General features: G+C 47.8%; 1 protein-coding gene and 1 pseudogene across 1 annotated transcript; both read right to left on the reverse strand.

Moving 5' to 3' along the window:
• Window positions 1-4606: 4606 nt before the first annotated feature.
• Window positions 4607-4906, reverse strand: LOC139248245 (histone H4-like; the record flags this gene model as incomplete). The annotated part of the gene is made up of 1 exon (XM_070871996.1): window positions 4607-4906. A coding segment is annotated over exon 1 (300 nt), but the record flags the coding sequence as incomplete, so codon positions are not given.
• A 1003-nt stretch (window positions 4907-5909) lies between these two features.
• Window positions 5910-11209, reverse strand: LOC139248141 (histone H1-like; annotated as a pseudogene).
• Window positions 11210-20152: the final 8943 nt, after the last annotated feature.

Raw genomic sequence — 20152 nt, forward strand, 5'->3', positions numbered from 1 at the left:
TCCTATAGGGTCCCATGCCCCTGTATGGTCCTGTGCCCCTATAGCCACCTCTATAGGGTCTTGTGCCCCTATACTCACCCCCGTAGGGTCCCATGCCCATATACACATCCTACAGGGTCCCATGCCCATATACCCACACTATAGGGTCCTGTGCCCCCTATAGCCACCACTATAGGATCCCGTGCCCAAATACCCACTCCGATAAGTTGCCGTTCCACCATACACCCAATAGGATCCCGTTCCCCTGCACCCACGCCTATAGGGTCCCATGCGCAATATAGCCATCCTTTTCGGGTCCCCTATAGGGTCCAGTACCCCTATACCCATCCTATAGGGTCCCGTATCCATATACCTACACCTTAGAGTCCCGTGCCCCCGATACCACCCCTTTATGATCCCGTGCCCAAATACCCACTCCTATAGGGTGCTATGCCCCCTATACTAACCCTATAGGGTACCATGCATCTATACCCAACCAGATAGGTACCCATGCCCCTATACCCACCCCTACAGGTTCCAATGCCCCCTATACACACCTGTTTAGGGTCCAGTGCCCCTATATCCAACCCTATATGGTCCAGTGCCCCCTATACCCACTGCTATAGGGTCCTGTGCCCTTATACTCACCCCTATAGGGTCCTGTGCACCCTATATGGTCCAGTGCCCCCTATACCCACTGCTATAGGGTCCCGTTCCCCTATACCCACCCCTATAGGGTCCTGTGCCCTCTACCCACCCTTTAGCATCCCGTTCCCCCTATACCCACTCCTATAGCATGCTGTGCCCCTATACCCACGTCCATAGGGTCCCGTGACCCTCATCATAGGCAGTCCCTCGGAATCGAGGAGGACTTGCTTCCACTCCAAAAGTGAGTTCTCTGATGGCTGAACAGTCTGATGTGAGAGCCACAGACCCTGTTACAGGCGGGACAGACATTCATCGGGGGAAGGCGTCGGTGGGGCTGGTTTGCCGTGCGCTCCTTCCGCTGCCTGCGCTTGGCCTCTTTATGCTCCTTGCGTCGAGCCTCAGAGCTCAACGCCCTCCCGGATGGACTTTCTCCACCTCAGGCGGTCTTCGGCCAGGGTCTCCCAGGTGTCAGTGGTGATGTCGCACTTTACCAGGGAGGCTTTGAGGGTGCCCTTATAACATTTCCGTTGATCTCCTTTGGCTCGTTTACCATGAAGGAGTTCCGCATAAAGCATTTGCTTAGGGAGTCTCGTATCTGGCATGCTGACTATGTGACCTGCCCAGCGAAGCTGATCGAGTGTGGTCAGTACTTCAACACTGGGGATGTTAGCCTGGACGAGGACACTGATGTTGGTGCGCCTGTCCTCTCAGGAGATTTGCAGGATGTTGCGGAGACATCGTTGGCGATATATCTCCAGCGACTTGGGTTGCCTTCTATACATTGTCCATTCCTCAGACCCATACAGGAGGGCGGGTATTACTACAGCCCAGTAGACCATGAGTTTGGTGGTAGGTTTGAGGGCCTGGTCTTCAAACACTCTTTTCCGCAGGCGTGACCCGAAACCTACCCTTTAGGATCCCGTGACCCTATACCTACCCTATAGGGTCCTGTGTCCCCTATACCCAGCCCTATAGGGTCCTGTGCCCCCTATACCCAGCCCTATAGGGTCCTGTGCCCCCTATACCCAGCCCTATAGAGTCCCGTGCCCCCTGTACCCTTCCCTATAAGCTCTTGTGCTCCTGTACATCCACTATAGGGTCCAATGCCCCCTATAGCCACCCTCTCGGGTCCCGTGCTCCCTACACTCACTGCAATAGGGTCCTACGCCCCTTTACCCACCTTTCGGGTCCTGTGCCTCCTATTATCCACCTTATAGTGTCCCGTGCCCCTATACCTACATTTTAGGGGTGCCCCTATACCCACCATATAGTGTTCTGTCCCCCAATACCCACCACTATAGGGTCTCGTGCCCCTATACCCACCACAAATCTTTGATTAATGGTGACTTTATTCACATAATCCGCTATTTTAAAATTTCTTGGCGGGGTTTTTGAATTAAAATCGTTATTCTGACTGTTGGAGACAGTAATTTCCGCCCTACTTTCATTGGTGGGCTAAACAGACTGTAATTGGTCTTTTCAGATGACCAATGAATTGCACCACTGAGCGACCAATCACAAGTTCGCTCCCTGCATTCCTCCAGAAGGTACAAGAAAAGCAGATGTGGGAGGAGTTTCTCATTCTTTCTCTGAACGTGTGGATTGTGGAAATGTCTGGGAGAGGAAAAACCGGCGGTAAAGTTCGGGCCAAGGCCAAGTCTCGCTCCTCCCGGGCCGGACTGCAGTTCCCTGTGGGCCGTGTTCACAGGCATCTGCGAAAGGGCAACTACGCTGAGCGTGTGGGTGCCGGAGCCCCGGTCTACATGGCTGCTGTGCTCGAGTATCTGACCGCTGAAATCCTGGAGCTGGCCGGCAACGCGGCCCGCGACAACAAGAAGACCCGCATCATCCCCAGACACCTGCAGCTGGCCATCCGCAACGACGAGGAGCTCAACAAGCTGCTGGGAAAGGTGACCATCGCTCAGGGCGGAGTGCTGCCTAATATCCAGGCTGTGCTGCTGCTGCCCAAGAAAACCGCTAGTGCGCCCAAGGGCAAGTAAAGCGGACAGGATTTAATGTAATAACCCAAAGGCTCTTTTCAGAGCCACCCACACTATCTGTGAAAGGGCTGCTTTCTGTTCTGTGGATCACAATTGTCCCTGATCTAATTTAATACAAAACAGACAGAAGCTGAACGTGAGACCGCTAGTCATTGAACATGTTGGGACAGCCGTATATGAACCGGATGATAAGAGCCGAGTATAATTCCATAGGGAGAAATATATACATTCTGAACACATTGATCCATACGGACTTTTTACCCTTTTTAAATTTGCGTAGAGGATGGAATTCCAGCTCATGGCTAATTTAAAATATCCGAAATAGTATCCCACCTGTTCCCGCATTAAGAGCTGGATTAAAGGCGAGATACAGATTGCAGGCAGCTCGACCCCTCTGGAATCTATCCCGGTCTGTGCAGTGGGATTAATTCACTATCAGATCGCCCACTTATAGTTAGCGACCCACATTGGGCGGGTGTAGTCGGTACACTGGGAATCTGACTCGCATTGATACCTGGATCAAAGCCACACCATCAGATATTCACCGCCTGCACTGTATAAAGCCCCAGTTATAGCAACACTACAAGACGTGTACGGTGTGTACACAGGACAGTTTGCGTGGAGCCGGCTGCAGCTCTTTCCTTTGCTGATTTGGTGGCTCTGAAAAGAGCCGTTGTTGCACTTGGTCCTAAAACTTGGAGCCAGGGCAGGGGGAGTCTAGGCGCGCTCCCCGCGGATGCGGCGGGCCAGCTGGATATCTTTGGGCATGATGGTGACTCGCTTGGCGTGGATGGCGCACAGGTTGGTGTCCTCAAAGAGCCCCACCAGGTAAGCCTCGCTGGCCTCCTGCAGGGCCATGACGGCCGAGCTCTGGAAGCGCAGGTCGGTCTTGAAGTCCTGAGCGATCTCCCGCACCAGGCGCTGGAAGGGCAGCTTGCGGATCAGCAGCTCGGTGGATTTCTGGTAGCGGCGGATCTCCCTCAGAGCCACGGTGCCGGGTCTGTAGCGATGAGGCTTCTTCACTCCGCCCGTGGCCGGAGCGCTCTTCCGGGCAGCTTTGGTCGCCAGCTGTTTGCGAGGAGCTTTCCCTCCGGTGGATTTGCGCGCTGTCTGCTTGGTCCTGGCCATCTTCTGAACAGATCTCAGCACAATCTGGGACACACGGACTGGGAATGGTCCTTTTAAAGTGTCTGTGAGGGTCCGCCCCTGGGCTGTGATTGGTCATAACCCGACCGCCAATCATGTTTCAACCAATCACCGACAGCGAAAGGGAAGGGCGGGGATTACTGGGCCATGATTGACTGAAATGAAACTGACAGGTCGTCAATTTCAAACAGCCCGCCAATTTCAGAGTCTCAACGAACAGAGATTAAAGAAACTCTTAATTTCCCGCCAGCAATTTAAGAATCCGGCTCTTTATAACCTCGATGGTGCTCCATTATAAATCACCAATCCCATTCTCTTTAACATTTCGGTTTGAATTCTGTCCCATTCCCTGATGGGTCTGTACCGGGCGGGAATAATTCCCCGGTCCCTGCATCCTGCAAACACAAAGTCCCGCATTCATCCCGCCAGTGCCGTCCCGTTTCACCGATTCTCACACACAAAGCTCACAACATAACAGGATTATCTGTGAGGGGAGACTGTGTATCCCCGCCCGCTGATTGTGACCGGTACACCCGGAGTTTCTGATCTCATATTAAACTATTGTTCTAAAATATTTAATAATTCCCATATTCCTACAGGCACTACACGCCAAAAGTACTTCATTGGTTTTGAGAAGTCCGATGGCTGTGTAAAGCGCTATAGAAATCCGAGTGTTATTTTCCATTAAATAAATAGTTAAAATAATTTCCCACCCAAACTGTCCACACTCCCATCCCCAGGTCACTGCTCTCTCTCTGTGAGGCGGTGGGTGGCTCTTAAAAGAGCCTTTGTGTTGTGCTGGGTGGAAAGGGTGGAGTTGTTCAGCCGCCGAATCCATAGAGAGTGCGGCCCTGGCGTTTGAGAGCGTACACCACATCCATGGCAGTGACCGTCTTGCGCTTGGCGTGCTCGGTGTAGGTGACGGCGTCCCTGATTACATTCTCCAGGAAAACCTTCAGCACCCCGCGGGTCTCCTCGTAGATCAGGCCCGAGATCCGCTTGACACCGCCACGGCGAGCCAGGCGGCGGATGGCGGGTTTGGTGATGCCCTGGATGTTATCACGGAGCACTTTACGGTGCCGCTTGGCTCCGCCTTTACCCAGTCCTTTGCCTCCTTTTCCTCGTCCAGACATGATGATTCTTCACTCAAACTGTCGCTGAATGAGTAACCAACTCCTCCTGGCTCCTTTTTTATAGAGCCGGCCCCGACCTGACTGAGAAAGCGCAGAGTGAGAGAGGCGGGAAGGGCAGGAGACAGAGTGAGAGGTTAAACAGAGAGCGCGGCAGGGGAGGAGACAGAATCAAGATTGAGAGACAGAGCAGAGCGCCGCCTCTGATCTTCCAGCTCCACCTCCAGCTTTCTGCAACCGCCAATTTCAAATTGTTTTCTCCACAATACAACCGATATACAGCGCTCCGCACAAACCCTTACAGACTCGGAATTCATATTCAAGGCTTCCAGGAACCAGAAGCTTTTAAATAAGGTCCTGGTACAATTAACAATCAGGAATATTCCCGCCTATATAGTCCGTTCCCTGTCAATCTCAGACCTCATTCCATCTCCTCTCACAGACGGGTTCAGCAGTTTACAAAACCTTATTCCAGCTGATTTGGAGAATCTGGTGTTTGGGGTTTGAGTTGTGAGGCGAGATATCGCTGTTAGTTTTACTGTCTTACAGAGATTTTTTTTTCTGAATCTGTGAAATGACAATGACCAGGAATTGAGACTGGAGCTGGACTCAAACCCCAGTTACAGTGAGGCCCGGGCCGGACATCCTATTCTCTGTGTTTTATTGTAGGCACTGGGGGAGGGGTGGGTGCAGACACTGGGGGAGGGGCGGGTGCAGATATTGGGGGAGGGGTGGGTGCCGACACTGGGGGAGGGGTGGGTGCAGACACTGGGGGAGGGGTGGGTGCAGACAATGGGGGAGGGGTGGGTGCAGACACTGGGGGAGGGGTGGGTGCAGCCAATGCCAACGAGTCACCAGGGATCCCGGGGTCATTTTCAATGATTTCTATCTGGAATCTGAGTCCGGGACAGGGATTATTTGATTCCGGGATCAGCTCTTTTCTGAGAGGCGTGGGTGGCTCTGAGAAGAGCCTTTGGGTTTAAATGTTTAGAAGTTGCCTTTTTATTTACTTTTTGGGCGCTGCTTTTTTGGCCTTTGGTGACTTGGGCTTGACCCTCGGGTTCTCCACCTTTTTGGCCGCCTTCACTTTCTTGGGGCTCTTGAGCTTCTTCGCCGCCTCCTTCTTCCCAGCCGGCCCTTTCGCTGTCTTTTTTTGCCGTTGGCGCCTTCTTGGAGCTCGTTTTCTTTGCTGGAGATTTCTTTGCTGGAGATTTCTTGGTTGCTGGCTTCTTCACCTTCTTTCCCACTTTCCCCTGGGGATCTGTATTAGCAATTTTGAAGGAGCCCGAGGCGCCCGTGCCCTTGATCTGCTTCAGGGAGCCATTCATCACATTCTTCTTGATACTGGACCTGATCTGGAAGCCGCGCTTCTCCACATCGACGCCTTTGGCCGCCAGAGCCTTCTTTATCGCGGCCAGGGACGTTCCCCTGCGATCCTTGTCATCGGCCACAACCTTGAGGATCTGGTCGCCCAACTTGGGACCGGCTGGCCCGGAGCGGGGAGACGCCTTCTTCTTCTTGCTGGGAGCCTTAGTTTGAGCGACGGCGGCAGGAGGAGCCGTTTCGGCGGATCAGTCATGTCCGCGACTCTGGAAAATCTCTCTGACAGTCAGAGCTGGGTCAGAAATGAAACGAGAGGCGGCGACACAGAGCAACTTAAAGGCAGCGAGCGGACGGGGTGGAGACATCCTGCTGTCAGCTCCCGGCCCCTCCAGCCTCTCTGTGTTTCTCTCTCCTCACTAACTCTCCGATTCCAATTCAACTCGGGCCCTCCACATTCCCAGTCTGGCCTCTTTCTGTCCCGAAGACCGGGATGTTTGCTGCCGAGAAAGTTCCATCCGAATTGAAGGCAGCAATTTCGATTTAAACCCGTTTCATTGCTGCACTGGTCGCGCTCTCTCAGCCGATCGCGGATATTTTCTCTGTTTTTTGACTGAAATTTGAAATCAAATCAAACTTTCTGATTCATTCCCACTTCAGGCCTGAGCAGGGCAGCAGGGCGATCCTGTGACGGGGAAATCTTTGAATTTTACACAAGAGGGACTCTGAAATCCAGCGATGAGAGCGGATACACAAACACAGTGACATTAGTCTAACCCGCCCGTCCCTTTAACACACTCTCGCTCACACAATGTTGAAATCTGCACATTCACAGCACAAACTGTTCCCAGATTTACAGTTCCCAGCACAGGTTTTCCTCTCCACGCGGCTGTGCTGCCGATTCTCGGGTCAGTTGTAGTTTCACAGCTCAGTAAGTGTTAAACACCCTGAGGCCGGCGCTCCTCACAGTGTCTGTTCCCAGATTCAGGGGCAGGAGCCAATCGCAGCTGTGGTTGGCTTAACCCATATCTGCTTTTAAGTTGTTATTGTTCTAATGCAGAAATATGTTTGACCAACATGAAATACAAAGTATGTGCTCACCGCCCCTGCAGCCTCTCTTTGTCTCTCTCTCCTCAGAAAATGAGGGACATATAACAGTAACTGGTGTCCTATCCATCCCATACTCAACACCCAGAGATGGCTATCAGAGAGAGCGACAGAGAGACAGACACAGTATCAATTTTAAACTCCCGAACTGTGTCTCCATATTACGCTCAATAATATTATCACACATTAATGTACAGCACCAGCGGAAAAGACACAGAGACAGATACAGTATCAGTTTTACACTTTGTATCAGTGTCTCCATAATACGCTCAGTAACAGTGGCACACCTTCACATATTGCACCAGAGAGAAAAACAGAGACATTATCTGACTTGCACTTGCAACAGTGTTTCATCATAGGCAGTCCCTCGGAATCGGGGGACTCCCAAAGTGAGTTCTTTGATGGCTGAACAGTCCAATACGAGAGCCACAGACCCTGTTACAAGTGGGACAGACATTCGACGAGGGAAGTGGTGGGTGGGGCTGGTTTGCTGCGTGCTCCTTCCGCTGCCTGTGCTTGACCTCTTCATGCTCGCGGCGTTGAGACGCGAAGAGCTCAACCCCCTCCCGGATGCACTTTCTCCGCCTCAGGCAGTCTTCGGCCAGGGTCTCCCAGGCGTCAGTGGTGATGTCGCACTTTACCAGGGAAGCTTTGAGTGTGTCCTTGTAACGTTTCCGCTGCCCATCTTTGGCTCGTTTACCATGAAGGAACTCTGCATAAAGCATTTGCTTCGGGAGTCTCGTATCTGGCATGTGAACTATGTGGCCTGCCCAACGAAGCTGATCGAGTGTGTTCAGTGCTTCAATACTGGGTATGTTAGCCAGACGAGGACACTGATGTTGGTGCGCCTGTCCTCCCAGGGGGATTTACAGGATCTTGTGTAGACATCGTTGGTGGTATTTCTCCAACGACTTGAGGTGCCTTCTATACATTGTCCATGCCTCAGATCCATACAGGAGGGCAGGTATTACTACAGCCCTGTAGACCATGAGCTTGGTTGTAGATTTGAGGGCCTGGTCTTCAAGCGCTCTTTTCCTCAGACAGCCGAAGGCTGCACTGGCACACTGGAGGCGGTGTTGAATTTCATCGTCAATGTCTGCTCTTGTTGATAAGAGGCTGCCGAGATATGGGAAATGCTCCACTTTGTCGAGGGCCACTTCGTGAATCTTGATGATTGGAGGGCAGTGCAGTACGGCGGGACAGGCTGATGGAGGACCTTTGTCTTACGGATGTTAAGCATAAGGCCCATGCTTTCATATGTCTCAGTGAATACATTGTTTCAACAGAGTTTCAACATCACGCTAAATAACAGTACCCTGCCCTCACCCTGGTACAAGAGAGAGCGGATAGAAACAGAGAGGCAGAGAGAGGGGAGAGGGCTGAGCGAGAGAGGGGAGAGGGCTGAGCGAGAGACAGGAGAGTGCGAGGTAGGGCGGTGAGACACAGAAAGGCATGCACAGTATCAGTTCCAGACTGACCTGTGAAGTCCCGTTTTATTCTGAAAGATCTCTTTGGAGAGACAGAAGATGCAGTCTCCTCTCTCACTGATATTGTACCAGAGACAGACAAATGATTAATCCCACACTGCAGGACAGTGTCAGAGAGTGAGAGAAACAATGTCCCACATTTAACCCTCGCCTGCCTGGTGTACTCTCTGCAATCTTGCAGCTCAGGGTAGTTCGGTGTTACTCTCAGTAACCGAGTGTTTGACTCTAATTAAACTAATCTCAGACTGTTTCTGTCAGATATTAACTCATGCACGGTCCCAACAAACACTCCCACTCCCTCGTCCCTCCGATGTTTCTGCAGGATTGCTTTGTGAAGACGGGCTCATGGAGAGAGAAATACCCTGCACGGAATGAACTCAAATTGAGCATCTCCAAGGGACAAGGCTCCCAGCTTTAAACATTCTCTGTCCTTTCCCCCCAGGCCCAGTTCCTTTGCTGAGATTCTGATAAAAGTAAATTGGGAAAAGTGCACTTTGATTTTTACAGGCTGAATTATTGCAGAGAGCTGCGCATGCGCGCTCTAGCCCCGCCCCCTTCGTCGATGCCCAGTCAGCAGAAGAGCGCATGCGCCCTCCCCTCCCCCAGCCCTATCTGTGATCGCCATTCACTCAGTGAGCGGAAGAAGATGGTTTCAAACAGCCGGGAATGGAGAGCCCGCAGCCCCGGGGTAAGGCAGCGAGCAGCAGCCTCCTTACAGCAGCGCAGCGCTTTGGGAGCGTATCCGTTATCCGTAGATGGGCTCAGAGACCGGCACTGAGTCCGGGGGGAGTTCAGGGGGAGTCGGGGGCTGTGTGTCAGGGGCGGTGTGGAGCAAGAACCAGTGTCAGTGCGTGGTGTGAGTGGGGGGAGGGAGAGGCCATTCTCGGGCTGTGTGTGGACAGTGTGTGTCCAGGGGGAAGGAAGACAGAATGGGCAGAATCTGCTGTTTACAATCATTGCTGCTTTCTCTCTCCTAACCAGGAGTGAACGTTCCTGGTTTAGTTCCGTCGGGGACTGTTTGTTTGTCAGAGGCAGAGTGGAGCAGGAACTAATTTCGGAACATGGAGTGAGTGGGGGAAGGGAGAGGCCATTCTCGGGCTGTGTGTGGACAGTGTGAGGTCATAAGACCATAAGAAATAGGAACAGGAGTAGGCCATACGGCCCCTCGAGCCTGTTCCACCATTTAATAAGATCCTGGCTGATCTGATCATGGACTCAGCTCCACTTCCCCGCCCACTCCCCATAACCCCTTATCGTTTAACAAACTGTCTATTTCTGTCTTAAATTTATTCAGTGTCCCAACTTCCACAGCTCTCTGAGGCACCGAATTCCACACATTTACACACCTCTGAGAGAATAAATTTCTCCTCATCTCTGTTTTAAATGGGCGGCCCCTTATTCTAAGATCGTGCCCGCTAGTTCTAGTCTCCCCCATCAGTGAAAACATCCTCTCTGCATCCACCTTGTCAAGACCCCTGATAATCTTATACGTTTCGATAAGATCACCTCCCATTTTTCTGAATTCCAATGAGTAGAGGTCCAACCTACTCAACTTTTCCTCATAAGTCAACCCTTCATCCATGGAATCAACCTAGTGAACCTTCTCTGAACTGTTCTCCAAAGCAAGTTAATCCTTTCTTAAATATGGAAATCAAAACTGCACACAGTATTCCAGCTGTGGCCTTACCAATACCTTGTATAGCTGTAGCAAGACTTCCCTGCTTTTATACTCCATACCCTTTTGCAATAAAGGCCAAGATACCATTCGCCTTCCTGATCAATTGCTGTACCTGCATGCTTTCCTTTTGTGTTTCATGCACAAGTACCGTCAGGTCCTTCTGTACTGCGGCACTTTGAAATCTTTCTCCATTTAAATAATAACTTGCTCTTTGATTTTTTTCTGCCAAACTGCATGACCTCACACTTTCCAACATTATACTCCATCTGTCAAATTTTTGCCCACTCACTTAGCCTGTAAATGTCCTTTTGCAGATTTTTTGTGTCCTCCTCACACATTGCTTTTCCTCCCATCTTTGTATCATCAGCAAACTTGGCTACGTTTCACTCGGTCACTTCTTCCAAATCGTTTACTATAGGTTGTAAATAGTTGGGGTTCCAGCACTGATCCCTGCAGCACCCCACTAGTTACTGGTTGCCAACCAGAGATTTAACCATTTATCCGGACTCTCTGTTCTCTGTTAGTTAGCCAATCATCTATCCATGCTAACGTATTACTCCCAACCCTGTGAACTTTTATTTTGTGCATAAACCTTTCAAGTGGTACCTTGTCAAATGCCTTCCGGAAATCCAAATACACCACATCCACTGATTCCCCTTCATGCACCGTGTTTGTTACATCCTCAAAGAACTCTATAGCAAATTTGTCAAACATGACTTCCCCTTCATAAATCCATGCTGACTCTGCCTGATTGAATTTTGCTTTTCCAAATGTCCTGCTACTGCTTCTTTTAATAATGGACTCCAACATTTTCCCAACCACAGATGTTCAACTAACTGGTCTATAGTTTCCTGCTTTTTGTCTGCCTCCTTTTTTAAATAAGGGCATTACATTTGCAGTTTTCCAATCTGCTGGGACCTCCCCAGACTCCAGGGAATTTTGGTAAATTACAACCAATGCATCCACAATCCTTGCTGCTACTTCTCTTAAGACCCTAGGATGCAAGCCATCAGGTCCAGGGGTTTTATCTGCCTTTAGTCCCATTATCTTACTGAGTACCACCTCCTTAGTGATTGTGATTGTGTTAAGTTGCTCCCCCACTATAGCCCCATGACTATCCACTGTCGGAATATTGTTAGTGTCCTCTACCGTAAAGACTGACACAAAATATTTGTTCAGAGTTCTGCCCTCTCCATGTTCCCCATTACTAATTCCATGGACTCGTCCTCTAAGGGGCCAACATTTACTTTAGTAACAGAGAAAGTAAATCATCTCACTCTTTCAAATCATTGCTGCTTTCTTTCCCCAAATCAGTAGTAATGTTCCTGATTCAGTTCCAATGTCACTGTGTTTGTTGTTCTTGGACAGTGAGCAGTGGAAACACAGCCTGACAGTGAGGATGTCGGGAGTTTCACAAAGTGCATCTATTGCAGGCACCAGGAGCGGAGTGTGTGAGAAGATATTTTTAAAAACGGTTATACTGTTTCGGTGAGTTGAGTTCTCCAGAACCGCCTGTAGCCGCAGACGTGACTCCAGGATGGTATGTTGCCTTCCTGGTGCCAGGGTGAAGGATGTCACTGAGTGTCTGCAGGACATTCTGGGGGGAGATGGTGAATAGCCAGAGGTTGAAGTCCACATCGGTACCAATGACATAGGTCGGAAGAGGGATGAAGTCCTGCAGGCAGAGGTTAGGGAGCAAGGAGAGACCTTAAAAAGCAGGACCTCAAAGGTAGTAATCTCCAGATTACTCCCAGTGTCACGAGCTAGTGAGTTCAGAAATAGGAGGATAGAGCAGATGAAAGTGTGGCTGGAGAGATGGTGCAGGTGGGAGGGCTTTCGTTTCCTGAGGCATTGGAACCGCTTCTGGGGCAGATGGGACCTGTACAAGCCGGACGGGTTGCACCTCAACAAAGCCGGGACCAATATCCTCGTGGGTGGGGGGGGTTTGCTCGTGCTGTTGGGGAGGGTTTAAACTAGCTTGGCAGTGGGATGGGAACCTGAAAATAGATTCAGTAGGGAGGAGAGTAAAGCTGGAATTAGAAAGCAAAAATAAAGAAAGTGAGTTTGAAGGAGAGAGGAAACAAGCAGGAAAAAAGGGTTAAAAAAAACAAACTGAAAGGCACTTTGTCTAAATGCACGTAGCATTTGTAACAAAATAGATGAGTTGATGGCACAAATTGAGACAAATGGGTATGATCTGATAGCCATTACAGATACGTGGTTGTAAGGTGACCATGACTGGGAATTAAATATTCAGGGGTACTTGACAATCTGGAAGGACAGACAGAAATGGAAAGGAGGTGGGGTCGCTCTATTGATAAAGGATGGAATCACTGCAATAGTAAAACGATATTGGCTCAAATGATAAGGGTGTTGAAACAGTTTGGGTGGAGATAAGGAACAATAAGGGGGGAAAAAAATCACTGGTGGGCGTAGTCTATAGGCCCCCTAAAAGTAGCAACTCTTGGTCGGAGCATAAACCAGGAAATAGTGGGGGCTTGTAAAAAGGGAACCGCAATAATCATGGGTGATCTTAACCTTCATATTGATTGGACAATTCAAATTGGTCAGGGTAGCCTTAAGGAGGCGTTCATAGAGTGCATAAGGGACTGGTTCCTTGAACAGAACCAACCAGGGGGCAGGCTATCTTAGATCTGGTCCTGTGTAATGAGACAGGATTAATAAACAATCTCCTTAAAAAGGATTACCTCGGAATGAGTGATCATAGCATGATTGAATTTCAAATTCAGATAGAGGGTGAGAAAGTTGGATCTCTAACCCGCGTACTAAGCTTAAATAAAGGAGACTATGAAGGTCTGAGGGCAGAGTTGGGTAAAGTGGAATGGGAAAATAGATTAAAATGTAGGATGGTTGATGAACAGTGGTGTACATTTAAGGAGATATTTCACAACTCTCAAGAAAAATACATTCCAGTGAGGAGGAAAGGGTGTAAGAGAAAAGATAGCCATCCGTGGCTAATAAAATAAATAAAGGACAATATCCAATTAAAAACAAGGGCATACAAAGTGGCCAAAACTAGTGGGAGGATGGAAGACTGGGAAGCTTTTAAAAGCCAGCAAAGAACGACTAAAAAAAGATTAAGAAAGGGAAGATGAACTATGAAAGTAAACTAGCACAAAATATAAAAACAGATAGCAAGAGTTTCTATAGGTATATAAAAAGGAAAAGAGTGGCTAAAGTAAATGTTGGTCCCTTAGAGGACGAGACCGGGGAATTAATAATGGGGAACATGGAGATGGCAGAAACTCTGAACAAATATTTTGTATCCGTCTTTACGGGAGAGGACACTAACAATATTCCAACAGTGGATAGTCAAGAGGCTATAAGGGGGGAGGAACTTAACACAATCACAATCACTAAGGAGGTGGTACTCAGTAAGATAATGGGACTAAAGGCAGATAAATCCGCTGGACCTGATGGCTTGCATCCTAGGGTCTTAACAGAAGTAGCATCAGGGATTGTGGATGCATTGGTTGTAATTTACCAAAATTCCCTGTATTCTGAGGAGGTCCCAGCAGATTGGAAAACTGCAAATGTAATGCCCCTATTTAAAAAAGGAGGCAGACAAAAAGCAGGAAACTATAGACCAGTTAGCCTAATATCTGTGGTTGGGAAAATGTTGGAGTCCATTATTAAAGAAGCAGTAGCAGGACATTTGGAAAAGCAAAATTCGGTCAAGCAGAGTCAGCATGGATTTATGTTTGACAAATTTGCTGGAGTTCTTTGAGGATGTAACAAACAGAATGGATAAAGGGGAACCAGTGGATGTGGTGTATTTGGACTTCCAGAAGGCATTTGACAAGGTGCCACATAGAAACATAGAAACATAGAAAATAGGTGCAGGAGCAGGCCATTCAGCCCTTCTAGCCTGCACCGCCATTCAATGAGTTCATGGCTGAACATGCAACTTCAGTACCCCCTTCCTGCTTTCACGCCATACCCCTTGATCCCCCGAGTAGTAAGGACTTCATCTAACTCCCTTTTGAATATATTTAGTGAATTGGCCTCAACTACTTTCTGTGGTAGAGAATTCCACAGGTTCACCACTCTCTGGGTGAAGAAGTTTCTCCTTCTAAATCATTAATGTACAATGTAAACAACTGGGGCCCCAGCACAGAACCCTGCGGTACCCCACTAGTCACTACCTGCCATTCCGAAAAGTACCCATTTACTCCTACTCTTTGCTTCCTGTCTGACAACCAGTTCTCAATCCACGTCAGCACACTACCCCCAATCCCATGTGCTTTAACTTTGCACATTAATCTCCTGTGTGGGACCTTGTCGAAAGCCTTCTGAAAGTCCAAATATACCACATCAACTGGTACTCCTTTGTCCACTTTATTGGAAACATCCTCAAAAAATTCCAGAAGATTTGTCAAGCATGATCTCCCTTTCACAAATCCATGCTGACTTGGACCTATCATGTCACCATTTTCCAAATGCGCTGCTATGACATCCTTAATAATTGATTCCATCATTTTACCCACTACTGAGGTCAGGCTGACCGGTCTATAATTCCCTGCTTTCTCTCTCCCTCCTTTTTTAAAAAGTGGGGTTACATTGGCTACCCTCCACTCGATAGGAACTGATCCAGAGTCAATGGAATGTTGGAAAATGACTGTCAATGCATCCGCTATTTCCAAGGCCACCTCCTTAAGTACTCTGGGATGCAGTCCATCAGGCCCTGGGGATTTATCGGCCTTCAATCCCATCAATTTCCCCAACACAATTTCCCGACTAATAAGGATTTCCCTCAGTTCCTCCTCCTTACTAGACCCTCTGACCACTTTTATATCCAGAAGATTGTTTGTGTCCTCCTTAGTGAATACTGAACCAAAGTACTTGTTCAATTGGTCTGCCATTTCTTTGTTCCCCGTTATGACTTCCCCTGATTCTGACTGCAGGAGACCTACGTTTGTCTTTACTAACCTTTTTCTCTTTACATACCTATAGAAACTTTTGCAATCCGCCTTAATGTTCCCTGCAAGCTTCTTCTCGTACTCCATTTTCCCTGCCCTAATCAAACCCTTTGTCCTCCTCTGCTGAGTTCTAAATTTCTCCCAGTCCCCAGGTTCGCTGCTATTTCTGGCCAATTTGTATGCCATTTCCTTGGCTTTAATACTATCCCTGATTTCCCTAGATAGCCACGGTTGAGCCACCTTCCCTTTTTTATTTTTACGCCAGACAGGAATGTACAATTGTTGTAATTCATCCATGCGGTCTCTAAATGTCTGCCATTGCCCATCCACAGTCAACCCCTTAAGTATCATTAGCCAATCTACCTTAGCCAATTCATGCCTCATACCTTCAAAGTTATCCTTCTTTAAGTTCTGGACCATGGTCTCTGAATTAACTGTTTCATTCTCCATCCTAATGCAGAATTCCACCATATTATGGTCACTCTTCCCCAAGGGGCCTCGCACAATGAGATTGCTAATTAATCCTCTCTCATTACACAACACCCAGTCTAAGATGGCCTCCCCCCTAGTTGGTTCCTCGACATATTGGTCTAGAAAACCATCCCTTATGCACTCCAGGAAATCCTCCTCCATCGTATTGCTTCCAGTTTGGCTGGCCCAATCTATGTGCATATTAAAGTCACCCATTATAACTGCTGCACCTTTATTGCATGCACTCCTAATTTCCTGTTTGATGCCCTCCCCAACATCACTACTACTGTTTGGAGGTCTGTACACAACTCCCACTAACGATTTTTGCCCTTTAGTGTTCTGCAGCTCTACCCATATAGATTCCACATCATCCAAGCTAATGTCTTTCCTAACTATTGCATTAATCTCCTCTTTAACCAGCAATGCTACCCCACCTCCTTTTCCTTTTATTCTATCCTTCCTGAATGTTGCATACCCCTGGATGTTGAGTTCCCAGCCCTGATCATCCTGGAGCCACGTCTCCGTAATCCCAATCACATCATATTTGTTAACATCTATTTGCACAGTTACTTCATCCACCTTATTGCGGATACTCCTTGCATTAAGACACAAAGCCTTCAGGCTTGCTTTTTTAACACCCTTTGTCCTTTTAGAATTTTGCTGTACAGTGGCCCTTTTTGTTCTTTGCCTTGGGCTTCTCTGCCCTCCACTTTTCCTCATCTCCTTTCTGTCTTTTGCTTTTGCCTCATTATTGTCTCCCTCTGTCTCCCTGCATAGGTTCCCATCCCCCTGCAATATTAGTTTAACTCCTCCCCAACAGCACAAGCAAACATTCCCCCTAGGACATTGGTTCCGGTCCTGCCCAGGTGCAGACCGTCCGGTTTGTACATGAAAGGTTACTACACAAAATAAAAGTTCACAGGGTTGGGAGTAATATATTAGCATGGATGGAGGATTGGCTAACTAACAGAAAACAGAGAGTCGGGATAAATGGTTCATTCTCTGGTTGGCAACCAGCAACGAGTGGGGTGCCGCAGGGATCAGTGCTGGGACTCCAACTATTTACAATCTATATTAACGACTTGGAAGAAGGGACCGAGTGTAACGTAGCCAAGTTTGCTGATGATACAAAGATGGGAGGAAAAGCAATGTGTGAGGAGGACTCAAAAAATCTGCAAAAGGACATTCACAGGCTAAGTGAGTGGGCAAAAATTTGACAGATGGAATATAATGTTGGAAAGTGTGAGGTCATGCATTTTGGCAGGAAAAAAATCAAAGAGCAAGTTATTATTTAAATGGAGAAAGATTTCAAAGTGCCACAGTACAGCAGGACCTGGGGGTACTTGTGCATGAAACACAAAAGGATAGTATGCAGGTACAGCAAGTGATCAGGAAGGCCAATGGTATCTTGGCCTTTATTGCAAATGGTATGGAGTATAAAAGCAGGGAAGTCTTGCTACAGCTATACGAGGTATTGGTGAGGCCACCGCTGGAATACTTTGTGCAGTTTTGGTTTCCATATTTAAGAAAGGATATACTTGCTTTGGAGACAGTTCAGAGCAGGTTCACTAGGTTGATTCCGTGGATGAGGGGTTGACGTATGAGGAAAGATTGAGTAGGTTGGGCCTCTACTCATTGGAATTCAGAAGAATGAGAGGTGATCTAATCGAAACGTATAAGATTATGAGAGGTCTTGACAAGGTGGATGCAGAGAGGATGTTTCCACTGATGGGGGAGACTAGAACTAGAGGGCATGATCTTAGAATAAGGGGCCGCCCATTTAAAACAGAGATGAGGAGAAATTTCTTCTGAGGGTTATAAATCAATGGAATTCACTGCCTCAGAGAGCTGTGGAAGCTGGGACATTGAATAAATTTAAGACAGAAATAGACAGTTTTTTAAACGATAAGGGGTTATTGGGAGCGGGCGGGGAAATGGAGCTGAGTCCATGATCAGATCAACCATGATCTTATTGAATGGCAGAACAGGCTCGAGGGGCCGTATGGCCTACTCCTGTTCCTATTTCTTATGTTCTTATGTGTTGCTGGTGATCGAGAGATACATTGTCGCTCCCTCAGATACATCATATTCTCCCCCGCATCCATATCTTAGAACTAATAATGTTCTCGTATTATTATTCTCAGAGCAAAATTCTTCAACCAGCCAGAACAAATGTGAGCTTTCCTCCACCCGGAACACGAGGAACAGTGCAGGCAACTCCTTCTCACACAGTAAGTAGATTATCACTCGCAGAGCACAGACACACAAAACTGACCTCACTCATATTGTCACAGGCAGCAGAAGCTATGAGTCCCACAGTGATCTGAAGTGGCAGAGTTACATTGTGAATCTTACAGCCACATGGAGCAGTAGAATCAGATGCTGTTTCACCATTGAAACCGATCACACTGACAGGTATATTAAATACCCTGACTCACTTGCCAGAAACTGGCGGGTATAGAATAAAACACACAATCACCTATCAGAAAAAATGTCAAACAGATAGTATAAACCACACTCGCATATCAGAAGCTGACAGGTACAGAGCAAAAGCCATATTCATGTTTCAGAATCTGACGGATTCAGTATTTAACCCCCCCGAACATACCAGAAGATGACAGGTGCAGAATAAAACCGACATTCCTGTACCATAGACTGACCGATACAGTATACAACACATACACACATCTATGAAAGTGACAGTAACAGAATAAATTTTGCACTTGCACACAAGAAAGTGACAGGTAAAGTGTAAATCCCATGTGCACATATCGGAAAGCTGAAAGGCAGTAAGTAAAATTGTTACGTGCATCGCAGAAACTGATGGGGGCAGAGTAAATCCAACACGCACACATCAGAAAAATGACAAGTAGAAGGCAAAATCTTCACTCCCATATCAGAGAAATACAAGTAAAAAGTAAAATTGATCCTCATGCTCACATACCAGAGACATACAGAGTAAATTCCACACTCACACAGCAGGAACTGACAGGTACAGACTAAAACACACAATCAAGTAGCAGCAACAACACAGATTGTACCCAGACTAACATAGCAAAAACTTAGAGGCACAGATTAAACCTCAACACACATACCAAAACCTGACTGTGACAGCATAAAACCCACACTTGCTTATCAGAAACTGAGAGATACAGTATAAAAACATAGAAAATAGGTGCCGGAGTAGGCCATTCGACCCTTCGAGCCTGCACCGCCATTCAATGAGTTCATGGCTGAACATGCAACTTCAGTACCCCATTCCTGCTTTCTCGCCATACCCCTTGATCCTCCTAGTAGTAAGGACTACATCTAACTCCTTTTTGAATATATTTAGTGAATTGACCTCAATAACTTTCTGTGGGTGAGAATTCCACAGGTTCACCACTCTCTGGGTGAAGAAGTTTCTCCTCATCTCGGTCCTAAATGGCTTACCCCTTATCCTTAGACTGTGACTCCTGGTTCTGGACTTCCCCAACATTGGGAACATTCTTCCTGCATCTAACCTGTCTAAACCCATCAGAATTTTAAACGTTTCTATGAGATCCCCTCTCATTCTTCTGAACTCCAGTGAATACAAGCCCAGTTGATCCAGTCTTTCTTGATATGTCAGTCCCGCCATCCCGGGAATCAGTCTGGTGAACCTTCGCTGCACTCCCTCAATAGCAAGAATGTCCTTCCTCAAGTTAGGAGACCAAAACTGTACACAATACTCCAGGTGTGGTCTCACCAAGGCCTTGTACAACTGTAGTAACACTTCCCTGCCCCTGTACTCAAATCCCCTCGCTATGAAGGCAAACATGGCATTTGCTTTCATAACCGCCTGCTGTACCTACATGCCAACCTTCAATGACTGATTTACCATGACACCCAGGTATCGTTGCACCTCCCCTTTTCCTAATCTGTCACCATTCAGATAATAGTCTGTCTCTCTGTTTTTACCACCAAAGTGGATAACCTCACATTTATCCACATTATACTTCATCTGCCATGCATTTGCCCACTCACCTAACCTATCCAAGTCACTCTGCAGCCTCATAGCATCCTCCTCGCAGCTCACACTGCCACCCAACTTAGTGTCATCAGCACATTTGGAGAGAATACATTTAATCCCCTCGTCTAAATCATTAATGTACAATGTAAACAGCTGTGGCCCCAGCACAGAACCTTGCGGTACCCCACTAGTCACTGAAAAGTACCCATTTACTCCTACTCTTTGCTTCCTGTCTGACAACCAGTTCTCAATCCA

Source organism: Pristiophorus japonicus, unplaced genomic scaffold (assembly GCF_044704955.1).
Source record: "Pristiophorus japonicus isolate sPriJap1 unplaced genomic scaffold, sPriJap1.hap1 HAP1_SCAFFOLD_29, whole genome shotgun sequence".
NCBI classification, from domain to species: Eukaryota; Metazoa; Chordata; class Chondrichthyes; family Pristiophoridae; genus Pristiophorus; species Pristiophorus japonicus.